Source organism: Sphaeramia orbicularis, chromosome 7, assembly GCF_902148855.1.
Source record: "Sphaeramia orbicularis chromosome 7, fSphaOr1.1, whole genome shotgun sequence".
NCBI classification, from domain to species: domain Eukaryota; kingdom Metazoa; phylum Chordata; class Actinopteri; order Kurtiformes; family Apogonidae; genus Sphaeramia; species Sphaeramia orbicularis.
The window spans coordinates 16,971,320-16,988,861 of NC_043963.1; the positions used below are offsets into that span (position 1 = coordinate 16,971,320).

The 17,542-nt window shown below is 37.3% G+C and overlaps 1 protein-coding gene across 1 annotated transcript in view; it reads right to left on the reverse strand.

The window, feature by feature from the left end:
* Positions 1-5,170: 5,170 nt before the first annotated feature.
* Positions 5,171-17,542, reverse strand: part of ccm2l (CCM2 like scaffold protein) — a 37,820-nt gene continuing 25,448 nt past the window's right edge. The window contains exons 9-11 of the mRNA XM_030139997.1: positions 17,320-17,458; positions 7,753-7,900; positions 5,171-5,847 (exon numbers count right to left, since the gene is read on the reverse strand). Of these exons, the coding sequence (XP_029995857.1) occupies positions 5,715-5,847; positions 7,753-7,900; positions 17,320-17,458 (420 nt within the window). The 3' untranslated portion in view covers positions 5,171-5,714. The remainder of the gene's footprint in view (positions 5,848-7,752; positions 7,901-17,319; positions 17,459-17,542) is intronic.

The following is a 17,542-nucleotide window of genomic DNA, read 5'->3' on the forward strand; positions in this document are numbered from 1 at the left end:
ACAATAACACGTTTATAACACATTTATTACATGTTTATAACACGTCACCGACGGGCGCCACACAATAACACGTTTATTACATGTTTATAACACGTCGCCGACGCATGCCACACAACACGTTTATTAAATGTTTACAACATGTCACCGACACGTGCCACACAATAACACGTTTATAACACATTTATTACATGTTTATAACACGTCACCGACGGGCGCCACACAATAACACGTTTATTACATGTTTATAACACGTTGCCGACGCGCGCCACACACTCACTCGTTTATTACATGTTTATAACACAGGGCCGACGCACGCCAAACAATCACACGTTTATTACATGTTTATTACACATTTATAACACGTGGCCGACGCGCGCCACACAATAACACGTTTATTACACGTTTATAACACGTCGCCGATGCGCCACACAATCACGTTTATTACACATTTATAACACATCGCCGACGCGCACCACACAATAACATGTTTATTACACGTTTATAACACGTCGCCGACGCGCGCCACACAATAACACGTTTATTACATGTTTATAACACGTCGCCGATGCGTGCTACAAAATCACACGTTTATTACATGTTTATAACACGTCGCCAACGCACGCCACACAATTACACGTTTATTACATGTTTATAACACGTCGACGTGCACCACACAATAAAACTTTTATAACACGTTTATTACATGTTTATAACACGTTGTCGACGCGCGCCACATAATAACACATTTATAACATGTTTATTACATGTTTATAACACGTCACCGACGCGCGCCACACAATAAAACATTTATAACACGTTGATTACATGTTTATAACATGTCGCCGACGTGCGCCACACAATTAACCATTTATAACACGCTTATTACATGTTTATAACACGTCGCCGACGCGTGCCACACAATAACACGTTTATTACATGTTTATAACATGTGACCGACGCGTGCCACACAATAACACTTTTATAACACGTTTATAACATGTTTATAACACGTTTATAACACGTCGCCGACGCGCGCCACACAATAACACATTTATTACATGTTTATAACACGTCGCCGACACACGCCACACAATAACACGTTTATTACATGTTTATAACACGTCGCCGACGCGCGCTACAAAATCACACGTTTATTACATGTTTATAACACGTCACCAACGCACGCCACACAATTACACGTTTATTACACGTTTATAACACGTCGCTGACGCGCGCCACACAATCACACGTCTATTACACTTTTATAACATGTCGCCGACGCACGCCACACAATAACACGTTTATTACATGTTTATAACACGTCGCCAACGCACGCCACACAATAACACGTTTATTACATGTTTATAACACGTCGCCGACGCGCGCTACAAAATCACACGTTTATTACATGTTTATAACACGTCACCAACGCATGCCACACAATTACACGTTTATTACACGTTTATAACACGTCGCCGACGCACGCCACACAATCACACGTTTATTACACGTTTACAACACGTCGCCGACGCGCGCCACACAATAACACGTTTATTACATGTTTATAACACGTCGCCGACGCGCGCCACACAATAACACGTTTATTACATGTTTATAACACGTCGCCGACGCGTGCCACACAATAACACGTTTATTACATGTTTATAACACGTCACCGACGCGTGCCACACAATTACACGTTTATTACATGTTTATAACACGTCGTCACCGCGCACCACACAATAACACTTTTATAACACGTTTATTACACGTTTATAACACGTTGTCGACACGCGCCACACAATCACACGTTTATTACATATTTATAACACGTTTATAACACATTGTCGACACGCGCCACACAGCAACACGTTTATTACATGTTTATAACACGTTTATAACACGTTGTCGACACGCGCCACACAATCACACGTTTATTACACGTTTCTAACACATCTCTGACGCGCGCCACACAATCACACGTCTATTACACGTTTATAACACGTCACCGACGGGCACCACACAATAACACGTTTATTACATGTTTATAACACGTCGCCGACGCGCGCCACACAATCACTCGTTTATTACATGTTTATAACACAGGGCCGACGCACGCCAAACAATCACACGTTTATTACACGTTTATTACACATTTATAACACGTGGCCGATGCGCGCCACACAATAACACGTTTATTACACGTTTATAATACGTCGCCGATGTGCCACACAATCACACGTTTATTACACGTTTATAACACGTCGCCGACGCGCACCACACAATAACATGTTTATTACATGTTTATAACACGTCGCCGACGCGTGCCACACAATAACACATTTATTACATGTTTATAACACGTCGCCGACGCGCGCCACACAATCACACGTTTATTACATGTTTATAACACGTCGCCGACATGCACCACACAACACGTTTATTACATGTTTATAACCCGTCGCCGACGCGCGCTACACAATCACACGTTTATTACATGTTTATAACACGTCGCCGACGCGCGCCACACAATTACACGTTTATTACATGTTTATAACACGCCGCCGACGTGCACCACACAATAACACGTTTATTACATGTTTATAACAAGTCGCCGACGCGTGCCACACAATAACACGTTTATTACATGTTTATAACCTGTCGCCGACGCGCGCTACACAATCACACGTTTATTACATGTTTATAACACGTCGCCGACGCGCGCCACACAATTACACGTTTATTACATGTTTATAACACGTCGCCGATGCGCACCACAAATTCACACGTTTATTACATGTTTATAACACGTCGCCGACGCGCGCCACACAATTACACGTTTATTACATGTTTATAACACGTCGCCGATGCGCACCACAAATTCACACGTTTATTACATGTTTATAACACAGGGCCGACGTGCACCACACAATAACACGTTTATTACATGTTTATAACAAGTCGCCGACGCGTGCCACACAATAACACGTTTATTACATGTTTATAACCTGTCGCCGACGCGCGCTACACAATCACACATTTATTACATGTTTATAACACGTCGCCGACGCGCGCCACACAATTACACGTTTATTACATGTTTATAACACGTCGCCGATGCGCACCACAAATTCACACGTTTATTACATGTTTATAACACGTCGCCGACGCGCGCCACACAATTACACGTTTATTACATGTTTATAACACGTCGCCGATGCGCACCACAAATTCACACGTTTATTACATGTTTATAACACAGGGCCGACGCGCGCCAATCACACGTTTATTACACGTTTATTACACGTTTATAACACGTGGCCGACGCGCACCACACAATAACACATTTATTACACGTTTATAACACGTCGCCGACACGCGCTACACAATCACATTTTTATTACATGTTTATAACATGTCGCCAACACGCGCCACACAATTACACGTTTATTACATGTTTATAACACATCTACGCGCACCACACAATAACACTTTTATAACACGTTTATTATACGTTTATAACACGTTGTCAACGCGCGCCACATAATAACACGTTTATAACACGTTTATTACATGTTTATAACACGTCACCGACGCGCGCCACACAATAAAACATTTATAACACGTTGATTACATGTTTATAACACGTCGCCGACGCGCGCCACACAATAACACATTTATAACACATTTATTACATGTTTATAACACGTCGCCGACGCGCGCCACACAATTAACCATTTATAACACGTTTATTACATGTTTATAACACGTCGCCGACGCGTGCCACACAATAACACATTTATTACATGTTTATAACATGTCACCAACGAGTGCCACACAATAACATGTTTATAACATTTATTACATGTTTATAACATGTCACCGACGGGCGCCACACAATAAAACATTTATTACACGTTTATAACACGTCGCCGACGCGCGCCACACAATCACGCGTTTATTACACGTTTATAACACGTCGCCAACGCGCGCCACACAATCACATGTTTATTACATGTTTATAACACATCGCCAATGCGTGCTACACAATCACATGTTTATTACATGTTTATAACACGTCACCGACGCGCGCCACACAATCACACGTTTATTACACGTTTATAACACGTCGCCAACGCGCGCCACACAACACGTTTATTACATGTTTATAACCCGTCGCCAATGCGCGCTACACAATCACATGTTTATTACATGTTTATAACACGTTGCCGACGCGCACCACACAATAACACTTTTATAACACGTTTATAACACGTTGTCAACGTGCGCCACACAATAACACGTTTATTACATGTTTATAACACGTGGTCGACTCGCGCCACACAATAACACGTTTATTACACGTTTATAACACGTCGCCGACGCGCGCCACACAATCACACATTTATTACACGTTTATAACACGTCGCCGATGCGCGCCACACAATCACACATTTATTACATGTTTATAATACGTCGCCGACGCGCGCCACACAATCACACATTTATTACATGTTTATAACACGTCGCCAATGCGCGCCACACAATAACATGTTTATTACATGTTTATAACACGTCGCCGACGCATGCCACACAATAACACGTTTATTAAATGTTTATAACATGTCACCGACGCGTGCCACACAATAACACTTTTATAAAACGTTTATTACGTGTTTATAACACGTCACCGACGGGCGCCAAACAATAACGTTTATTACATGTTTATAACATGTGGCCGATGCGCGCCACACAATAACACGTTTATTACACGTTTATAACACGTCGACGATGCGCGCCACACAATATAACGTTTATTAGACTTTATTACATGTTTATAACACGTCGTCGACGCGTGCCACACAATAACATATTCGTTACATGTTTATTACACGTTTATTACACGTTTATAACACATCGACCCGCGCCACACAATAACACGTTTATTACACGTTTATAACACGTCGTCGATGCGCGCCACACAATAACACGTTTATTAGACATTTATAACATGTCGTCGACGCGTGCCACACAACACGTTTATTACACGTTTATTACACGTTTATAACACGTCGTCGACGCGCGCCACACAATAACACGTTCATTATAGACGTTTATTACACGTTTATAACACGTCGTCGACGCGCGCCAAAAAATAACACGTTTATTACAGTTTATAACACATCGCCGACGCGCGCCACACAATAACACGTTGCTAGAATTAGTGGATTAACAGTTATTAAACAGGTTACATCAGTAGATGCTTTGGGTCTTTATGGGTTAATATCGAACCCAAACAGATGCTTAATGTGAAGACACAATACTAGAACCTTTCCCTTAAAATGTTTTTTATTTCAGTGTTTCTTGTCTGTTTATCGACAGTAAACTATAAACATAAGGTACAGTGTGTCATTCTTTATTCATTGGTGTTAAAGCTGCATTAAGGCATAAAGCTATTCTTCCTCATCTGAGAAGGTTTTCCCTTTAAATGTCCCTAAATTCAGTTTTATTTCATTCACATCAAATATTGGTCACTAATCAGAAGAACAGACACGTTCATATTTAAGCACCAACGAGGCTGAAAAGAAGCTGCTACATTTGTTCCAAGGTTCTTTCGTCTCCTTCGCCTGCTGGGTTTGTGTCGTTTCTTCTGTTCCTTCTGTTCAACCTGATATTCAAAGATTTCTATGTAGAGTTCCTACGGCAGATAGTCCTCAGAGGTAGTAGTCTTCCTCCTCGATGTCTCCATGTTCGTCCTGGAAGCCGAGTGCCTGAATGTCATGGGTGATGTCCGTGATGCGTCGGTTGAATTCCTGAGATCCTGAGGCCAGAGAACAATTATCATACCTGTTGGGAAAAAAAACAAGGTATTTGAACGTCTTAGCTGGAATAGGCCTTGACACCCCCTCGACCCTCTTGAGGATTGAATGGTTCAGAAAATGAATGAATGAATGAATCTTTTTCTGCATAACGAGCTGCTTAAAAATATTTTGGATGGAGAAAAAGAGAGGTTTTCTTTGTATTAAAAGAGCACAATAAAAACTTGGAATTATTTTGTATGAATGAATCACACAATACAATCGCACAATACAATCACCAACAAAAGCAAATGTCCGAAGCAAATTAACAACATAGACGACTAAAAAAGTCAAAAAGAAATACTTAATTCAATCTCAGTGTTATTTATACATTTAAACAGTCATTTAATCCCACCCCTTTATTACAATACCACATACATACTATATCAATCTATGCTAATACAATATGTATATATCAGTAGCTGGGTGGGGGTGTATATGAGGTAGATGCTCAGGAACACTTCTGTCCTCGAGGTTTTTTTTAAAAAATGTTTTTATAATTTTTTTTTTGTGATAGGTGCAAAACACATTTAGTCTTTTAATTCTACTTTCTTTTTAACCAAATTTATTCTACTTATACTCTGTATTCATTTATTTATTTATTGTTGATGTGGTATGACTGTTTTTGTGGAGCTGTGACTGTATTTTGAATTTCCCCTTGGAGATCTATCTATCTATCTATCTATCTATCTATCTATCTATCTATCTATCTATCTATCTATCTATCTATCTATCTATCTATCTATCTATCTATCTATCTATCTATCTATCTATCTATCTATCTATCTATCTATCTATCTATCCATCCATCCATCCATCCATCCATCCATCCATCCATCCATCCATCCATCCATCTCAATCAACATAATAAATATCAAATTAATTAATTATCAGAAAATTAAAAAATCTGAAAAAACTGTCGCATAACACTGTTTCCAATTATGGTAATTATTTAATGTAAAAAAGCCAAAAGTTTTACATTCCTGGGTCTCAGGAGAATACATAATTCTACATTATAATAAATATGTGCTCAATATAATCACATATAAATACAATATACAATTGGTAAAAAATATATAATTATATGCAATTTCCCCTATATTCTATCAGTGGCAGCACCAGGATTTTAAAAGTGGGGGGGCAACTGGAGGGCAAAGAAAATGTTGGGGGGGCGAACAAAAAAATTTCGCACATAGCGCGAAATTAATGCTTTGCGCCTATATATACATATACATATATATATATATATATATGTATTGCATAGCCTATCCGTTACACCTTATATAGAGGGCAATTTTTGGTAAAATCAGGTAATACTTAATGTATTCAATGTATTTATTAACATTGACAGAGTTTTCAGATTTCTTCGTTGCCCGAATTTTCCCAAAGATTTGCCCAAATCTGGGTCGGGGGGCAACTGGGGGGGCAAAGGTTATGACTGGGGGCGCATTTGCCCCCCCCATGCCCCCCCTTGGTGCCACCACTGTATTCTATACAATATATGACCATCTCAGTTATGTTTTTTATATATAACCCATAACTATGTTTATATTAGTTTAGTTTATAAATACAATATATAAATTGGGTAATATATACATGTATTCCACTACATATATACTGTGTACATTCCATCCACCTTAATGTTCTGCCCCAGTTAATGTCCACAGCAGTGATTAATATTTATACATTCTTTCTACTCCTTCTCCAAACCCTTTCATAACTTCATCCCACATATTGTTATGCACATGCATTTCATTGTGGTTTGTAGCTTGACTTTTTTTTTTTTTTTTTATTGACTTCTCCCCTTTTAGTTTTGTTTCCCTACTTCAGCCTATACCCACTGTGAATCTAATAAAGTTGCTCTGAAAAAGTCGGTGTGTGACAGAGTTCGTACCCTCTCATAGCTGTCGCTGATGTGTTGCTCATGCTGCGTTTGATTCGTCCAAAGCTGTCGGTTAGAATCCCGCCTTCCCTAATCCCGATGTTCTCCAGGAAAGTCTCAAACACCCCGACGTCCTTATCGGGGATAAATGGACGCATTCCTGAAATACAAACACAGACAGGAGTTTATTTATACTAAATGAATATGTAGATTTATAGAACACATGTATAATACTGCAAAACTGAGATCACCTGGATTTTATGTACGTTAGAAATTAAGTTTAAGTCTAATCATAATGTATTTAATTTTTCTATTGATCTTACATTGTTTATTGCTTATTAGGTTTTTTATCATTTGTTTTATATATTATCAGGGGCAATAGTCTAGTACATTTTAGTTCAGGGGTTACACACAGAACAATATGATCTAAAATGAGTCAAACCATTAAAATAATATCATATTAACCTAGAAATAATGTTTTCTCTGTGTTTTAGAGTGAAAACACATCTACAAATCTATCAAGTGTCCTTTGAAAAAACAATGTGAATAACATGAACAACCTGAACTAAGAAAAATAAGTGGGATTTTAACAATATTATGCAAAGTTTATCATTTACGCATGTGCATTACAACTTATAGACCACAGTGGATCCAAAAAGGCATAAAACATTTAGTAACAGGCAGAATATTATTAAAATTGCACTTAATTCTTATAAGACATTTCATATTGCTCATATTTGTTTCATAATTTTCACCTTAGAGACAATTAGATTATTGTAATGTAATTATTCTATTCTATTCTATTCTATTCTTTAATAAACAATGCTATTTGATATTGTATATTCTTTTATGTTTTTTTTTTTCATCAGTTTAGATAAATCAACATATTTCACATAATACATGAAAACATAGATTAAAATCTAGGGGAAAAAAATCGGTCATTTACACAAAATAAAATTAAAACTATTTGTAAAACTACTAATTCTGCTATAAAATTAAAGGAAAAGAAAACTCTATGACCTCTGGGACAAAGGATTTGGAAAAATCTTAGAGTTGTAAGTGGAGATAAATTTTCTTTAAAGCCATATGACGAACTTCGTTTATTTTCTCTATTTTTTCCTAGTTTCTTTGGGTCACTTTTAATCTCAATGTGAATTTCATTTGGATAAATAAACGGTATAATAATGATTAAAGACAAGACCTTATTGATTTAAAGGTATTAATGAGTATTAGTTGAATGTTCTTTAACACTAAACCTTTGTAACTGTGTAAAGTGCATCAAATAAAACCTATACATAATGAAATGGAATAAAACGTACATGTTCGGTTTAAGTTACTGAATATTACTACAGTGACTGCCCTAGAATCCAGACTAAACACATGTCGCTGTAAACACAGACACAAATGCATTAACAGACTGTGGTGATTTTATATTCAACCTCTGTATCTGCTAACAGCAGGAAGAGCTGGTTTCCTCAGTGGAAGTGGGTCAGTAAACACACAGTAAACACACACAGTCTAATTAACTCAGTGATTCTCTTGCAGCAAAACGACGAGCTACTATTTATACTCCCTTCGGTGGTGAGATTGCAGGAAGGAGGCTTAGGGTGTGTGTGTGTGTGTGTGTGTGTGTGTGTGTGTGCAGGCTTTTCCTTCTGTAGACAGGTTTAAGCTGCTAAGGTTTTGGAGGTTTTGGAAAAAAAGAAAAAAGGTGTTCTGGGCTGTTATCAGAACGAATATGATAAACATGTAAAACAGTATTTAGAGACACTGATGTGATTAACCCATAAAAACCCAAACGGTGACTGGTGACCTGAAGCATCTACTGGTTTAAAAGGTTTAATACCTGTTGGTCCACTAACGCTATCACTACATGTCAATAATTATTTAAAATGCAGTTTCTAAGATTTTCAACAGCATCACATGCTTATTTTTTGGACGTTCAGAGGCTCCGTAGTGAATGTGTAAACACCGTCATCTTCTACAACATCGATTCACCAGTAAAACCCATGGAGTTGGATCAATGACAGTGAATGGGCACACTGGGTTTATGTTCAGTTAATGATAAATTTTACTTTAGTTTTCTCTATTTCTATCTATAATAACCCCCAACTTCAATCTGAGTTTTTATGAACATCTACATGATCAGTAAAGTTTAATATGACAAAATACAGAGGATAATGTTACAATAAATGGTCATAAATCATTTAACCCATAAAGACCCACTGCCACTTTTGTGCCACTTCTCCAAAAAAATTTATTTTTTTCATATTTAACACCTTTCTTAAGTAATTTATCTCCATTTATTGTAATATTATCCTCTGTATTTTGTGTATGTTTTTTTTAGGGCTGTCAAAATTGCTGCATAAATGCAGATTAATCTGATTAAAAAATTTAACGCAATTAACCCATCTGCAGCACAGAATGACTCTGAACATCTCTGGCATCACATTTGGGGTAGTTTGTCCCAGTAGTTAGCATTGTGCACATGGGCAGTTGATCACGTAATGACAGGCAGTAGAACCAACTGATAAAGATGGAAGATGTTAAACAGCACAGTGTTCCTCTAGATGGAAATATGAAGACAAAAAAAACAAGACAGAACTGTTGTTTTGCTGAAACGAAAGGTGTTTAATAAACATGTTAAGTGCATATATATTCCCTTCTTTCTTGAGTCTGTTTGCTCATGCAAAATAAAACATGATTAATATTGATTAAAAATGAATGATATTTAATCATGATTAATTGAAATGAATCCACAACAACCCTGTGATTAATCTGATTAAATTTTAATTGTTTGACAGAGCTATTTTTTTCCAGTGAAAATCAGATATTTTCCCATATTGAATCTACTGACCATGTAGATGTTCACAAAAGCTCAGATTAAAGTTGAGTGTTTTTATATCAGAAACAGAGAAAACTGAAGAAAAAGTGAGTTTTTCTCCAAAATCTGTCATTAACTGAACATAAACCCAGTGTGTCCATTCACTGTCATTGATCCAACTCCATGAGTTTTACTGGTGAATCAATGTTGTAGAAGATGACACTGTTTCCACGGTAACTACGAAGCCTCTGAATGTCCAAATGGGTCATATCTGATGACCATGAAAAGATGACAAACTGTATTTAACACTAATTATTTACATGTATTGATAGGATTAGTGGATCAGAAGTTATTAAATACTTTAGATCAGTAGATGCTCTTGGGTGGTGGTGGATGTTTGGGTCTTTATGGGTTAAGAAAGGTTACATCTACAGAAAAATTCATTTCGGAACAGTCACAAAAATAGCACTGGGTCTTTAAGGGTTAAAAACTGACAGATGCTCTTCATGTCCAGTTTCAGTCCACAAAGCAGGACTCGTACTTTAACTGTCATGTCGGTTTGCAGCACAAGTGCCTCAGAATCTCTTTCCAGTGCATTGGTTTTCTACAAAGTCCATCAAACGGCCTCTGTGCAGCTGATACAAGTCATCAGCCAGGGACCAGTGGGCATTGATGACTGGCTTCTTTAACCCTGACATGTCTCAGCAATGACAGATGTCTCCATACCCTACCATAAGCACTGACTGGTCCCCAACGCCTGCACTACATCGTCAGACATAACATAGCATAGCATGTTATAGCATAACATAACATAACATAACATAACATAACATAACATAACATAACATAACATAACAGAGCACAGCACAGCACAACACAACATAGTATAGCACAACATAGTATAGCATAGCATAACATGGCACAGCATAACATAGCACAGTGCACCACAGCACAACACAACATAACATAGTATACCATAGCATATTATAGCATGACATGACGTAAAATAGCATAGCATAGCATAGCATGACATGACATGACATGACAAAGCATAACATAACATAACATAACATAACATAGCACAGCACAGCATAGCATGACGTAACATAACATACCATAGCATAGCATAGCATGACATGACATGACATAACATAACATGGCACAGCATGACATAACATAACATAGCATAATATAGCCTGACCTGACCTGACATGACCTGACATGACATAGCATAACATAGTATAGCACAGCATAGTATAGCATAGCATAGCATAGCACAGCACAGCATAATTCAAAATAATAACATAACATTTCATAACATAACATAACATAACATAACATAGCATAACATAGCATAACATAGCATAACATAAGCTAAAATAACATAACATAGCATAACATAACATGGCACAGCACAGCACAACATAACATTGCATAGCATAGCATAACATAACATAGCATATTATAGCATGACATAACATAGCATAGCATAGCATGACATGACATGATATGACATAACATAACGTAACGTAACGTAACGTAACAACATAACATTGAACATAAGATAAGTAATACCCAGAAGCTGCCTTTTTCTGCAGGTCACTGTCTCTCTGAATCTGTTCTCAGATCATCACTGAGGAATGGACGCTAGTGTCAGTTATCTCATGAGTTGGTCATCCTCTTGGACATAATGACAGAAAAAAAAGTTCTTTCAGTATTCTTCAGAGGCTGATGCTGCAGGAGTTTTGCTCCTTTGGGATGTTTAACGGGGAAACTGTGACAGCTCTGTGCAGCTCTGAGGGGATGAGCTGTTTCTTCAATGTAGCTCTCATGAAGTTCCCAACATTTTCACCAAACGGGGGCGATTCTTACACGGCTCAGTATCCTGTTGGGGATACCGTTGCCTTTCTGACAACATCTACCGCTTCACTGAGCGTAAGGGGGTGTGGTGTTGAATGGGACTGGGTGAAGAAAGTAACCTGGAGCTCTCAAAGGGGTTGGCTGTGCTGGATCACAGAACTGTTTCTGGAGCTCAGATTCTGTCACATTCAGCTCTGAGAATTAAGACAGAGACGTGTGAGCGTGTGAGGAGTTGTTTCAGATGCTTGAAGAAGTTGCACGGTTCTTTTTCCAAATATGTTCTGTGCTTTACATGTTCTCTGACCTTTGCAAGAAACAAAACTTCTTCTTCTTCTGCTCCTTTGAAAGCTTCCCTTTCTGTCTTTTCTTAACTATTTTCAGAGCTGATGCTGCCTCTTACTTTTTTGAAGAGAGTTGATCGACACGCACATCCAAAAATGAAAAGTGTGCAACATCCCAAAAAATTCGTCTGATGAAGGACCTCGGCTCAAAACGTCACGTCTACGTCTGTCAATAAATTCTTTGGGAGCTCAAAGGTTGGGCGGACCTTCCTTTATTTTAGCCTCTTACTTTTTTCTCTGTTTCTTTCTTTTTCCTTTTCTTCTATTTCTTTTTTCTCTTTCTTTTTCCTTTTTTCTTTCTTTTCTTTCTCTCTCTTTTTAAAAAAATATAAATTCTTTTTCTTTTTTCTTTCTTTTCTTTTTTTCTTTCTCTCTCTCTTTTTAAACATAAATTCTTTTTCTTTTTTTTTTCTTTTCCCTACTGGCTGGTCAGCGGAGGCTCTCCAGGTCAGGTTGCGGTTGCCAATCATTTTCTGTCTCTTAGGCTACGTTTAGACGGTAACGATCTGTGGCGTAGCATTCTCACTTTGTTTAGACGTGTGTTTTGGCGGACACGCAAAAAGTGTGTGAAATTTCCTATTTATCAATGTAATGCATTCAAGCCAAGTGACTAGGTGGCAGCACCCTCACCAAAACCAAGCACCTGCGTAGAACCTTTCTACTTCTCTTCCTGTTCTCTCCTGGTGTGAAATACAATCATAAAACAGGAAACAGAACATGGCGAAGCAACCCACAGAAAATGAAAATTCTATCTGGACAGATGAGGAGGTGGAGTTATTGTTTAACCCAAAATAAATAATCCACCATGTTGTTGTTTTCCTGTGCTGGCTCATGCCTGTGATGTAAACTCTACACGACGCATTTTCAATCCTTAAATGGCGACGCGAGAGTGGAGTGTTTTTAAGATTTCCACTCTAGAAGGTGGTTTCACTTTCTTGCGTTTTCAACCCCCAAAAAATGCCGTTGTTGTCTGAACGAAAGGCAAATCCGATAAAATATTTTGTCGTTTTCACCTGAGAGCATTGTGATGTAAACTGGGCCTCACTGTCCCTCTCTTTGAGCCGATTCCCTAAAATGTTCAGTTGTTGGTTGTATTAACAAACACAAGTGGCTGAGCGGGACAGAAAGCATGGTCAACAACCTGGAGGGGGTGGGGCGTGAAGTGGTTCATTTGCATTTAAAGGGTCAGCGCTCAAAACAACCTTTCTGGTGTCATTACTCAGAAATAGGGTTGAAGATGGACCTGTGGAGTTGAATTAATGAAGAATTCAGACCCAAACAGAGCATTTACAGTTTATGTAGACCACAGGGAGATGTTTTAAAATACATAATTCCATTTTTAAAAAAAAGCAAAATATCACTCCTTTAAGGCATTTTTAGTGGAAATTCAGTTAAAAGGAAACTAATACACTAAATATAACTTTTATATTCACATGTGGTGTTTATTTAGATCTGGAACTGCTATTTGAAATGGGGTTGAAGATGGACCTGTGGAGTTGAATTAATGAAGAATTCAGACCCAAGCATAGCGTTTACAGTTTATGTAGACCGCAGGGAAATGTTTTCAAATGCATAATTCCCTTTAAAAAAAACTAAATATCACTCCTTTAATGTGATTACTACGGTGGCCCAGAGGTGCAACAGGCCAAAAAATTATCCACTAGACGAAAAAAATTATCTACTACAAGAAAAAAAAAGAGAACAGCCTAAAAAAATTATCCACTAGATGAAAAAAATTATCTACTACAAGAAAAAAAAGAGAACAGCCTAAAAAAATTATCCATGAGATGAAAAAAATTATCTACTACAAGAAAAAAAAAAAAAGAGAACAGCCTAAAAAAAATATCCTCGAGATGAAAAAAATTATCTACTACAAGAAAAAAAAAAGAGAGAAAAACAGCCCAAAAAAATTATCCAGTATAAGGGAAAAAAAAGAGAGAACAGCCTAAAAAAATTATCCACTAGACAAAAAAAATTATCTACTGCGTTAGCATTAGCTTAGCAACGAACCTTCACACAGTGCACACAAGGGCCATTTACCACTGAAAACTAACCCCAACCATACCCTAACCCTAACCTTAACCATTTAACGCCCATGCCTAACCTTGAGCAGACACTGGAACCGTATTTAATCATTTAACTGCTTTGCAAACTATATTAATGGAAATATCTATGTTTTAAAATAACTTTATTTTTTAGCGCACGACCTCCACTTCCGGTGGGGTACTTCCTTAGCATTAGCCACATTAGCCGAAAGCCTTAAAATTTTTCAGCCTGTCCTTTTATTTTTTGTGGTAGCCTTAATTTTAAAGCAAGACACCTTTCGGGTAAACAGCGCCCCCGTAATTGAAAAGGTGGATGATGTTTTTTTTTTCTTATAGTGGATATTTTTTTTGGGCTGCTCTCTTTTTTTTTCTCATAGTAGATACATTTTTTCACCTGTTCTTTTTTTTTTTTTCTTATAGTGAATAATTTTTTGGGCTAGTAGATAATTTTTTTTTGCCTGTTCTCTTTTTTTTTCTTTTAGTGGATAATTTTTTTGGCTGGTCTCTTTTTTTTCTTATAGGGGATTTTTTTTTCATCTAGTGGATAATTTATTTTAGGCTGTTCTCTTTTTTTTTTCCTTACAGTGGATAATTTTTTTTGGGCTGTTCTCTTTTTTTTCTTGTAGTAGATAATTTTTTTCATCTAGTGGATAATTTTTTTAGGCTGTTCTCTTTTTTTTCTTATACTGGATAATTTTTTTGGGCTGTTCTCTTTTTTTTTCTTGTAGTAGATAATTTTTTTCATCTAGTGGATAATTTTTTTAGGCTGTTCTCTTTTTTTTTCTTGTAGTAGATAATTTTTTTCATCTAGTGGATAATTTTTTTAGGCTGTTCTCTTTTTTTTCTTATAGTGAATAATTTTTTTGGGCTGTTCTCTTTTTTTTTCTTGTAGTAGATAATTTTTTTCATCTAGTGAATAATTTTTTTAGGCTGTTCTCTTTTTTTTCTTATACTGGATAATTTTTTTGGGCTGTTCTCTTTTTTTTCTTGTAGTAGATAATTTTTTTCATCTAGTGGATAATTTTTTTAGGCTGTTCTCTTTTTTTTTTTCTTGTAGTAGATAATTTTTTTCATCTAGTGGATAATTTTTTTAGGCTGTTCTCTTTTTTTTCTTATACTGGATAATTTTTTTGGGCTGTTCTCTTTTTTTTCTTGTAGTAGATAATTTTTTTCATCTAGTGGATAATTTTTTTAGGCTGTTCTCTTTTTTTTTCTTGTAGTAGATAATTTTTTTCATCTAGTGGATAATTTTTTTAGGCTGTTCTCTTTTTTTTCTTATAGTGAATAATTTTTTTAGGCTGTTCTCTTTTTTTTTTTCTTGTAGTAGATAATTTTTTTCGTCTAGTGGATAATTTTTTGGCCTGTTGCACCTCTGGGCCACCGTAGATTACAGTTTATGTGTGATTCTTATGTCAGAAAACTCACACAAGTAAATACTGCATCCATTTTACACAAGTACAGGGTGACCCAAAAAAACGGGAATTTTTGAAGTGCGTATTGGCAGACATGAGCAAGTGGCAGCACTGCAAGACATTGACACTGAGCAAGTAAACACACCCCCATTTTAGTAACCATGGATTTTTTGAAAATGAACAGGGGATCTCAGTCACTGTCACTGCAAATCGTTACGTGGAGATGTTACAATCCTTCGTTACACCTGAATTGAACAATTTTCCACACGTTCAAGAAACCTGGTTTCAACAGGATGGAACGAAATCACACACTGCACGGCAATCATTGGAGGCTGTGCGAGAATTGTTCGGTAACCGTGTGATCTCAAGATTCGGTAACGTTCCCTGGCCCCCTAGATCGCCAGATTTGTCCATTTGTGATTTTTTCTTGTGGGGCTATCTCAACAGTAAAGTGTACACGACTCGACCAAGAACTCTGGATGAGTTAAAACAGAGAATTCAGGAGGAAATTCACAGTATCCCAGCTGAGATGTTGCAGCGGTCAATGAGGAATCTCAACAGCAGATTTCAAGAATGCATTCGTACAGCAGGACGCCATCTACAGGAAGTAATTTTTAAAAAATGAAAAGTCCATCATTGTTTCTTAAATGGCATGTTTTAAGGTTTCAATTACTATGAATAAAATATTTTTCTTCCATCACTCTTGTTTTATTGGATTGTTAAAAAGTTCCTGTTTTTTTGTGTCACCCTGTATATCTGCTGAACCTGAACATTCTGACGCGCCATTTTTCACACAAAGATCACAAAAAAATTTACTGTCTCGATCTCAGAAATACTCACAATGAAAATCTTATCTGAAGAATGTAAAACTGAGAAAGAAAAACATGGCATTAGTATATTATTATTTTATTAAACCTGTATAATAACAGGAAGTGTAGTTTCCCACCACTGACAACCTGTGCTTCCACTTATGTGACCTGCAGCTGCAGTCAAATACTGCTGTCGCCTTCCTCTACACACTTCCTTCTCATTCCTGCACCCACACCTGCATAAATCGTGTGTGTCTTTGTGTATGTGTTTGTGTTTGTGTGTCTCACCCAGCAGCAGGAACTTGCGTTCATCTCCGTACAGCTGCAGCAGCTCGCAGCAGAAGTGGTCGATGTTTGATCCCAGCCTGTATTCTCTGAGCAAAACCGCAAACTGCTGCAACTCTGCTGGAGTCAGTTTGTTACGCAACTATAGTACACACACAAAACATACATATACACAAACACAGACACACACAGACAAACTCAAATTGGTTTCAATGCATATACTTCT